Raw genomic sequence first — 12002 nt, forward strand, 5'->3', positions numbered from 1 at the left:
TATTATGATGAGCATAACAAATTCAAACATTAATGGTCATCTGAAAAATGCAGCAGGGACCCAATGAGCTAAAAATAATTACATCAATGCTTCAATGGTTAAATTTCCCACTTTTGGTCCCACCATTAATGTACCCTAAAACGTTTTAAAATCCAAAACAGACATAATCGGTATATTTCCTTTTCAAGTTTGACAAATGTGAATATTTAATATCATTATGACCCCAATGAATATTTTAAATTTGGAATTGCTTCAGCTATTTTATAATGCCCTTGACCACCCATGTGACACATCCATTTCCCATTACTGTTTGCATGTCTCAAATACAAATCCACATCAACTATGTTGTAAAATTTTATTAAGTTTAACAATAACAATACACACTGACTACAATTTTAGATTGGAGAATTCCATATTGCAATAAACTTCATCTTTTCCATCAGCCAGATGCCCCTTTCATGATGTAGTCCTACAATTCACAACAAACGTTAATTACCATTCATTTAAAACAATAAAACATTTCATGACAACCTATTATTCAAATTATCAAGAAATTTTAAGGGTGAAAACACTACCACATCAACTAATTCTAAAGAACAAGCATTTGACTGGCTCCAATTAAACTTTGACCCATGCAGGTGGCGTTGGTTAGATTGGGTCTGGAGGACCTATATTTCACAATATTTGGAACATCTTAACCAGGAACTGGTGTCCATTACCTTGACAAAACCCATGGAGTTTGTAGCCTGGAGGCCAAGTGATCTGAGGAGGACGACTGGTGTGAAGTCCGTAGAGTAGAGCCGTTGTAGACCATCAATGGTTGTCAGGACAGGAATTACTACTCGCTGTCGACTTGTCTCATACTGGGTCAAATGTAGCAGGGAACCTGTGGATTATCACACCATACTGAAGGTTTTCAGAGAACTTGATTACTAATTAGATAATGTGATAATCTTAAAAAAACAGAACTACTTGTACTTGCCAATTTGTTTGCAATGAATGTAGAATGTTGAATATAGGCCAAACAGGTTCATTAGAAAACAAGAGGCCCATGGGGCCTGTATCGCTCACCTGGTTGGATTTGACTAAATGCCACAATAATGTTCATGTTCAATTTGTTAATACATGTACGTAGCTTTATTTGTCAATCTTGAACAATGCTATATATGGTTATAGTGTGGGGATCTGAATTGCTTTAAAGAAATAACATAGTCCAGTGAAAAGACCTCGGGGATTGTTTACAACATGAAGACCCTTGGGCCTATTTTTACATCAGAATTGTGTTTATCCTTTTAACTTCCAGTGATGCTATACATGGTTATTTATGGGATGGAGGGTCACAGCAACCACTTATGCAAAATCTTTTCCCTTCCCCCCCCCCCCCCCCAATTATCTTTCTGACCAAATTTGGTTCAAATCCATGCAGGGCATTTTGACATGTAGCAATTTAAAGGCACTACCTCTATTTCCCCTATAGGGCCCCACGGGGGGTCAGAGTCACCGTTTATGCAAAATCTGTTCCCCTTCACCCAAGGATGTATCTGACGAAATTGGATTCAAAGACATTCATAACTTTATTACTAGTAGCGCTTTAATGAAATTTCCTCTATTTCCCCTATTGGGCACACCCCTCTGGGCCCTTGGGTGTCAGAATAATCATTAAATGCAAAATCTGTTCCCCTTCCCCCAAGGATGTTTCTGACCAAATTGAGTTCAAATCCATTCGTAACTTTGTGACAAGTAGCAATTTAAAGGAATTGCCTCAATTTCCCCTATTGGGCCCCGCCCATCCGGCCCCTTGGGGGTCAGAGTCACCATTTATGCAAAAATCTGTTCCCCTTCTGCCAAGGATGTTTCTGACCAAATACCAATAAGAACTTTTTGACTAGTAGCGATTTGAAGCAAATGTTGACGGACGCCGCACCATGACATGTATAAGCGCACCGGACCTTCGGGCCAGGTGAGCTAATAACAACATTTGGTTGGATATTGTGCTGAAATGACAAATCAAAGTTGGTCTCTATGCTGTATAAATACTGACCTAGATTTATCAAAACAGTAATTTGTTATTGAATTATTCTGCTGAAACCAAGGACCAATCAGGATGCAGCTAGTATTTAAATTCCATGTACATTTATTTCAACATAGCTGTACATGTACATGGACCATGGGGAGAGAACGGAGTTGGATAGATTTTACAATAGAGACAAGTCCCTGCTATCAGTTCCTCTGTCACAGAAAAGTTGATGAAAGCCAAGCTTACCCACATCACTACCGTTGGAAACGGCCTCTGCCAGGAGGTCACGTAGACAAGCCACATCTCCAAATCCCAAGTTGACCCCTTGACCTGCTAGAGGATGGATTCTATGTGCAGCATCTCTGTAATTGTGAGCATTCAACTACATATATATATTTCTCTTAGTACAACTACGACAGAAAATTCAAATCTATATCTTCGGATCACCAACACAGAGAATCTTAGACATATGTTCAAGTAAAATTATTGCACACATTGATTATTCATATAAAACAAACCTTTGGAAATGTTTTGCAGTGATTATAGAAAAGCACTCATTTAAGTTACATTTGTATATTATAAATACTAAGTACATTTCCCGGTCTGCCACTCGGGGAATGTTGAATGCTGCATACCAAATGTGATCAAAATCCTTTTATTCATGCTTCCATACAGAAGAGGAGGGGAGAGGAAATATGTAAGGTACATCAAATTTAGTAACATTCCTGTTACCTTAGAAGGATTTTGAGTAATCTGCTACGTGGATTCATACAGTTTGCAAACAATTATTTTTTCATACCCCTATGAAACTAAAAAGCAATGACATCAATGCTTAAATGATATATCTTTGAAAATGTGAATATATAGTTCTAGAGAAGAAGATGGTTATAGCAAGACAGCCAAATTGCTCCTTTTTGCCCTGCCTCTCTGCCCAACTATTTCTACAATTTTTGAATCCCCACCACTTTGGAGTCCAATAAAGTTTAATTCAAGAAGCAGTCATTTGAAGAAATTGTTGACTTGAGAGACATGCAACTGACGAATAGACAATGGTATGGTATAATCTTATCTTGGTCCTTTGGAGATGAGCTAATAAATGCAATAATTTCAATATTGCATGTAAACAGATGTTAGATTCTAGTTATCATACAAATCCAGAATCATGCTAACAATGCATTGATATAGTAGGAGTAGGAGTGAATATACTTCTAAATAATACTAACCAGATGATGTCTGTGATTATACTGACTACTAGACATACAGGTACATTATACTGACTGTACTAGACATACAGGTACATTATACTGACTACTAGACATACAGGTACATTATACTGACTGTACTAGACATACAGGTACATTATACCGACTGTACTAGACATACAGGTACATTATACCGACTGTACTAGACACACAGGTACATTATACCGACTGTACTAGACACACAGGTACATTATACAGACTGTACTAGACACACAGGTACATTATACCGACTGCACTAGACATACAGGTACAATATACCGACTGCACTAGACATACAGGTACATTATACCGACAGTACTAGACATACAGGTACATTATACCGACTGTACTAGACATACAGGTACATTATACCGACTGTACTAGAAATACAGGTACATTATACCGACTGTACTAGACATACAGGTACATATACCGACTGTATTAGACATACAGGTACATTATACCGACTGTACTTGACATACAGGTACATTATACTGACTGTACTAGACATACAGGTACATATACCGACTGTACTAGACATACAGGTACATTATACTGACTGTACTAAACATACAAGTACTTACTAGACATACAGGTACTTAATTACTAGACATACAGGTATATCATACTCATATGATCTCCTTACCCCAGCAATGCGACCCTGTGAAGCACGTAATTGGAGGCATGTGTCATGACGAGCGGGAAGGAGGCCCTACTGTTTGGTTGTACACCCACAACTGATGGCGGCAACTGCTGGAATGTACCACCTATTCAAAATACAGGTTTTATAGACAAGCTTATTTAAATTCTATATATAAATGATAAAAGTTATATATCTTAGCCCATTCAAAAAGGTACATTTTTCTACGACTATAATACAGTTGAACTTCGTTAACTCAAACTCGATGGGACCACGCCATTTCCTTGTGTATTAGCACAGGAAGTTGAGCTGCGCATGTGCGTATTAAATGTTACTGTTACTGAGTTGGCGTGTTATCTATTTAATAGACAGCGCTGACCATTACAGTCTTACTCTGAACACCTCGGCAGTAATTACGCTATTGTTTCAGCGATTTAAAGACCTTCCAAATAAACCCAAGAACCACCTATCCTATGGCTTGTTGCGATTGATTTCTTACGATTTATATTTACCCACATTCTCAATCGCCCTGCATACTAATTGGTATCCAAGCCGGGATTTCGGAACCTACCAAACATTAACCAGAAGTACGGTGTTGGCTCTATACTTCGAGATAGCGATTTAAAGATTAACTGATGTAAGTAAAGCAGTACTTTTTATCACCGACAGTTATTGTTATAAAATTCCACCGACAATATCTTTAATGAATTTATGTTTGAAACACTTATAATAGCATATTATAATCGGTAGGTTTGTAGTGCCGATACAAACGGAATTTCGATGTTGAACAAATGTCGGCATTTACCACCGATCGTTGTTGGACACAAAAATGATACTTCAAGTTATCCAATCATTTCAAGTAGGATTTTTATTGTTGGGACTAAATTTTCACTTCGTATTATCCAAGTTTTTTTCGAGTTTTCCGAATTTTAGTTTTCCGAGTTTTTTTTACTAGGATAAAGATAACAAAGTTCCACTGTACATGAAATAATGCATCTAACACTATCGTTTACAGTATAAGAGGAAGTAACTACTTTCTAGAATTTAGTTTTAGACTTTTTGAGAGATTTATTAGACAAGTTGGATAGAATAAACTACACAGAAGCTTCCATCTGAGCTACCATTTCTCATTCTGGTGAACATTTTACACGTGACTTCTTACCTGCTGTATCTAACACTCTTTGGAACATTTCTCCTGCCTTCACCACCAGATCATTTCTGTCACGGTCATGCCACTAAGTAATCAGAAATGATTTTTTTTCTTTTTGTAAAATACTATTCTTAAAATCAACAAAACAATTAAATGAACAATTTTTGTGTGTCATGATAATTCAACCCTGTTTCAAATTTACTCCATTCTTTACAAATAATTTCTATTGACAAGCTTCCTTTGTAAATGAAATATGCTATTGGTTTTTTAAGCGACATAAACAGGCAAGAAATAAGTTCGACAAAATTTTGCATTTCAATCATTTAAAACACCCATTGACTATGACATGAACTAGGATGGAATGAATATGGAGAAACAATATTACTCTCAACTCACAAATGCATCATTAACAGCGTCAACAAAACTGTCTTCTGAGATCTCTTTCAAATTCCTGGCATGGTCAGGTGTTGTTGTCCATATAAGGTTGGAGTATTTACTGGACAACTGAAACATAATAGTCAAAATTATGTTCACTTGACAGAATTTAACAGTGGAAACAATGATTCTTGTTGCTTTATGTATTCCCAAATCATGTTATAAAAAAGTAATTTCAATTTTGGTCATATTCATTTATATCTGAAAACCATGAATCAGCTGTGAAACTCTGTCATCATCAAGTTCAATGGTGAAAGGAAGATATAGATATTGAGACCATTAGTCTTGGATTTTGAAGCGGCCATATAAATATGATAGCACATTGTATTCTAGACTCACAGGCAGCATGGCAATAGGACCAGTAGGCAAAAACCGTTGCCAGGCGACAGAATTATCAATGGACTGAAAAGGCAAAAGAAGAAATACAAGCAAATATTGTGAGTTTTTTTTTGTACTTTGTACATTTAATGATTATATGTATGTATTAAATTCAGACAGCTTGTTCCAAAATGTTTTATTTCAAAACTGGTCTAAAAACAGAGGCACAAACATAGAACATACTATAATATATCATAATATAAATAATATCCTTCTCCTTTACTTAAATAGTGGAGGGGGCTATAACATTATCAATAAAGTACATTTTGAGAATATGTTTCATTTTGTTTGCTACGTGAGAGGTCACAAACTTCAAGTTAAGTGTCAGAGATGGTGAGAGGTCACAAACTTCAGGTTAAGTGAGAGAGATGGTGAGAGGTCATAAACTTCAGGTTAAGTGACAGAGATGGTGAGAGGTCAATAACTTCAGGTTAAGTGACAGAGATGGTGAGAGGTCAATAACTCCAGGTTAGGGTCAGAGATGGTGAGAGGTCACAAACTTCAGGTTAAGTGTCAGAGATAGTGATAGGTCACAACCTTCAGGTTAAGTGACAGAGATGGTGAGAGGTCACAAACTTCAGGTTAAGTGTCAGAGATGGTGATAGGTCACAAACTTCAGGTTAAGTGTCAGAGATGGTGAGAGGTCACTAACTTCAAGTTAAGTGTCAGAGATAGTGAGAGGTCACTAACTTCAGGTTAAGTGTCAGAGATAGTGAGAGGTCACTAACTTTAGGTTAATTGTCAGAGATGGTGAGAGGTCACAAACTTCAGGTTAATTGTCAGAGATGGTGAGAGGTCACAAACTTCAGGTTAATTGTCAGAGATGGTGAGAGGTCACTGACTTCAGGTTAAGTGTCAGAGATGGTGAGAGGTCACAAACTTAAGGTTAAATGTCAGAGATGGTGAGAGGTCACTAACTTCAGGTTAATTGTCAGAGATTGTGAGAGGTCACAAACTTCAGGTTAAGTGTCAGAGATGGTGAGAGGTCACAAACTTCAGGTTAAGTGAGAGAGATGGTGAGAGGTCACAAACTTCAGGTTAAGTGACAGAGATGGTGAGAGGTCACAAACTTCAGGTTAAGTGAGAGAGATGGTGAGAGGTCATAAACTTCAGGTTAATTGTCAGAGATGGTGAGAGGTCACTGACTTCAGGTTAAGTGTCAGAGATGGTGAGAGGTCACAAACTTAAGGCTAAATGTCAGAGATGGTGAGAGGTCACTAACTTCAGGTTAATTGTCAGAGATTGTGAGAGGTCACAAACTTCAGGTTAAGTGTCAGAGATGGTGAGAGGTCACAAACTTCAGGTTAAGTGAGAGAGATGGTGAGAGGTCACAACTTCAGGTTAAGTGACAGAGATGGTGAGAGGTCACTAACTTCAGGTTAAGTGTCAGAGATTGTGAGAGGTCACAAACTTCAGGTTAAGTGTCAGAGATGGTGAGAGGTCACTAACTTCAGGTTAATTGTAGAGATGGTGAGAGGTCACTTACTTCAGGTTGATTGTAGAGATGGTGAGAGGTCACTAACTTCAGGTTAATTGTCAGAGATGGTGAGAGGTCACTAACTTCAAGTTAAGTGTCAAAGATGGTGAGAGGTCACAAACTTCAGGTTAAGTGTCAGAGATAGAGAGATGGTTACAAACTCCAGGTTAAGTGACAGAGATGGTGAGAGGTCACTAACTTCAGGTTAAGTGTCAGAGATAGTGAGAGGTCAATAACTCCAGGTTAAGTGTCAGAGATGGTGATAGATCAATAACTTCAAGCTAAGTGTCAGAGATGGTGAGAGGTCACTAACTTCAGGTTAAGTGACAGAGATGGTGAGAGGTCACAAACTTCAGGTTAAGTGTCAGAGATGGTGAGAGGTCAATAACTCCAGGTTAGGGTCAGAGATGGTGAGAGGTCACTAACTTCAGGTTAAGTGTCAGAGATAGTGAGAGGTCAATAACTCCAGGTTAGGGTCAGAGATGGTGAGAGGTCATAAACTTCAGGTTAAGTGTCAGAGATGGTGAGAGGTCAATAACTCCAGGTTAAGTGTCAGAGATGGTGATAGATCAATAACTTCAAGCTAAGTGTCAGAGATGGTGAGAGGTCACTTCAGTTTATAATGTTGATAGTGAGAGATAACAAACTTGATTTAAGATGTTAGTACCAGATATTTGAATGATATGACAACATCAAATTTTCATTTACCATCATTGAAGTGCCATACCTCATCCACTTGAAGAGTGGCTACCACTGCTGTCTGATTGTAATCCCTCTGTAAGGTGTGAAATTCACCAGCTTTACGTACTGCAGAAAATATACCATCAGCACCAATCTGAATGAAATATTTTTTGTCAATATTAAACATGCACAGATGCTTCTTCTGCCTGGTGAGTAGACTTCTAAACAAAAGATTGAAACATCCTTCATGAGTGCATGTGCTTAAGTTGTTTTATATAGTGGATCTAACATGACGTACAAGGTTCATGAAAGGATTCTAAGAATTTTTCATTTTAATTTACCAATTCCCTGGCAAGGTTATATGAAACTACATGAAAAAAAATACCAACATGATGTCTAGTGAGGAATACCAGAAGTTTAGTTTCCAGAACATAATTGTACTGTTACCCAAAAATTACTCAGAAATATATATCTATGATGTCTACTGATGTGATAGCATACCAAAGTTTAGTTTTCAATACACATTATCCTGTAACACAACAGTTAACAAGAATATATATCTATGATGTCTACTGATGTGATGACATACCAGAAGTTTAGTTTTCAGTACACTGTTGTCCTGTAACCCAACAGTTACCCAGGAATTCTGGTGGGTTTCAGAATGCCCTGGTGTAACCCCTGGGATGATAAAGGACTTGGCTGATGTCTGGTATCTCACATCTACACGATCTGACACTGCTTCCAAACGTCTTCTCAGGGCTTCTTCTATAACATCATTTTCAGCAATGTAGGCCAAGTCGTCAAGGAGATTCTCTTTGCTGAATGCAATCAAGGAATCTGAACAGGAATCCCAAACCTTTGAAAATAAATCTCTCAATACACAAACACATATCAAACAACATGAATTGAATTTAGAGGTCATGTTTGTCCATTGATGATAACAAATGGATCTCACATCAATGACCTTCAAAGTGGTTCATGGTCAACATAAAAACAGACTAGATAGCACAGATTGCCTCTAAATGACTTATATTACTATATATATTACTATATATATTACTCTATATATTAGTATTACTATATATATTACTATATATATTACTCTATATATTACTCTATATATTACTCTATATATTACTATATATACTATATATATTACTGATGAGACTGCTAACTTCAAAGAACATCCTGTTCATTTTCTCGAGAAAACTTATATATTATATTTTCCATCACACATCATAATATTATGTTTACTAGCACTTTGATTATAGACTGTATTTCTGATCTTACACTTCTAACTTACTTGCAGTGACATTCATCATGTTTACTTGAATTTCTCATGTTTAACATAATTGCATTGCAGAAAATCAGTAACATACAGTAAAACCATTCCATCTGATATATTATAACATCATTAATATACAATAAAACCATTCCATCTGATATATTATAACACCATTAACATACAGTAAAACCATTCCATCTGATATATTATAACATCATTAATATACAATAAAACCATTCCATCTGATATATTATAACACCATTAACATACAGTAAAACCATTCCATGTGATATATTATATCATTAACATACAGTAAAACCATTCCATCTGATATATTATAACACCATTAATATACAGTAAAACATTCCATCTGATATATTATAACATCATTAACATACAGTAAAACCATTCCATCTGATATATTATAACACCATTAATATACAGTAAAACCATTCCATCTGATATATTATAACACCATTAATATACAGTAAAACCATTCCATCTGATATATTATAACACCATTAATATACAGTAAAACCATTCCATCTGATATATTATAACATCATTAATATACAGTAAAACATTCCATCTGATATATTATAACATCATTAATATACAGTAAAACCATTCTATCTGATATATTATTACACCATTAATATACAGTAAAACATTCCATCTGATATATTATAACATCATTAATATACAGTAAAATCATTCCATCTGATATATTATAACACCATTAATAGAGAAAGCTTTTATATTATACCTGCATTCTCTTCACAGGGTGACATCGCATTTGTTCTACTTCCTGCCAAGCACCTACACCTAGAAAATAAACCCAGAAGGAAGAGCTGTTTATTCACTATATACTTGTCAGGGTCTATATATATATATGTATATATGTCAGTTTACAATAGATTAGTGTTAGAAAAGTTTTAACATTTATTCTAATATAGGATTAATGTTTTCTGCTGTTAAATATATGGATGATATAACTTAGTTGAAACAATCTATCTCATGGCACTGGTTAGTTACATATAACTGGACCACTCGTATCATATTGTGTTCAAAGTGAAAAAAACACAAATTATGATTCTTACTGCTAAGCAAGTCTACAGATGAAGGACTTATGGCACATGTTCTGTTACTGAATGTCTCAGGCACATTGTAGCTTTTCTTTGCTGCAGCTTCCAACAACACAATCTTCTTGTCTTTTAGCAGCTCTTCATGCCCTAGTATTGGAAATATTAAAATAGCATGTTTTCAACAATAATTTCTTTTATACAGATTTATCCAATTAAACAAAAGCATACCATTCTAAACATAAAGCATTTTCTTAGATTTATCAGGTGAAGGTAACGATCACAACAGCATCATAGTAGGTTATTAAATTTGTTTGGTATCTGTTGACAGGTTTCGCCCCTTTCGCAGGCTTCTTCAGGACAGAATAAAGTTTCTTTACCCCTAAAGTACATGTACTCAAAATGCAGGCGCACTATTCTATCAATAACTTTATAGCTATTGTGATGTCACACCCAGGATGTTATTAACTAAGCAAGGTAACATAATCAATTCAATCATTTCAAGTTTTGTTTGAAGTTAATTGAGATATTATACATTGTTTTGGACCTGAATACGGCAACTTGCTCAAGTGAGATCGTATGTTTGCGGAACATGTGTGCCTCACGCTCGACTAAGATAAATCCACGTAATTGCTGATAAATATACCATTTCAAGGAATTAAACCTCAAAATAACATATTATTTATTTATTTGATTATTTGTTCAGTTTTTACTTACTAAATGCTTTATATATTTAAGAATTAAATCATAATACTGCTGTCGAAGGACTGCGAACAGTGTGCAGTGGATTTTTTCACTTGTCAATTTTTGAAAAAAAGTGTACTATACGCAAATATTTACAGTATGTCTGCTGGTATATAGTGATAGAGTGGTAATTATGCCTTCACGGCTCAGCGCACAAATACAAAAGCTCGTGCTATGTCAGTCTCCAAATTAGTGGAGTCTCCAATCCCTTTATGTCCCTTGTTGAACTAATCCGAAAGGTTCAGATCTTATTAATATCGCCTTTGTAGCTGCCTTGTGGCGATTTATCTGCAATAGCAAGATTGTCAGAAAATTCGGACTAAGTTGACCCTCTAACATTGGGATAAGTCTGACAGTAACAGATCTAGATATATCGATCTCGGATTCAGTCACAGAATATTATAAAAGATGATCTGTCAGAATTTCTTCCTAAAACGTTTCTTTAAAAAACTGACCAACCGGTTTGCCGCTGTACTTTGGTTAGATCACAATTGGCCTACAGTAGATCTCGACCACGGGAAACGCATATATATCTAAGTATTTCTGGCTATTTTATAATAATAAGACTAGAAATCTAGTCCCTGTGTCGACTGACATTTTTAGACGAATCTTACCAAGTGCACATGCCATGGCAGTTCCAACCATGCCGCCACCCGAAATGACAATATCCGCTGTCTCTTCATTTGTCGATGCCGGAGATTGTGTCTGTATTTTCCTTAATGATATTGGCAGTATACGCATCGATCTAATAGTGGCGAAACACAACGTGCACCGATTGAATGACAGGGTACACGCCATTTTGTTAGAATAGAATGATCTCCCTTGTTTTATGTAACGCAGAATTAATACGATTTTAAAGAGAGAGAGAAATT

The 12002-nt window shown here is 36.1% G+C and overlaps 1 protein-coding gene across 1 annotated transcript; it reads right to left on the bottom strand.

The window, feature by feature from the left end:
• Positions 1-341: 341 nt before the first annotated feature.
• On the bottom strand, positions 342-11962 carry LOC117323983 (ubiquinone biosynthesis monooxygenase COQ6, mitochondrial-like). Its single transcript, XM_033879558.1, has 12 exons — positions 11745-11962; positions 10405-10536; positions 10071-10129; positions 8609-8875; positions 8066-8173; positions 5823-5885; positions 5445-5552; positions 5061-5133; positions 3905-4025; positions 2264-2379; positions 720-886; positions 342-469 (listed from the first exon to the last, which is right to left on the bottom strand). Exons 1-12 carry the CDS (start codon positions 11926-11928, stop codon positions 440-442), a joined length of 1428 nt encoding a protein of 475 aa, XP_033735449.1. The 5' UTR covers positions 11929-11962; the 3' UTR covers positions 342-439.
• Between the last annotated feature and the right edge of the window lie 40 nt (positions 11963-12002).

This window comes from Pecten maximus, chromosome 3 (genome assembly GCF_902652985.1).
Source record: "Pecten maximus chromosome 3, xPecMax1.1, whole genome shotgun sequence".
Lineage (NCBI taxonomy): Eukaryota > Metazoa > Mollusca > Bivalvia > Pectinida > Pectinidae > Pecten > Pecten maximus.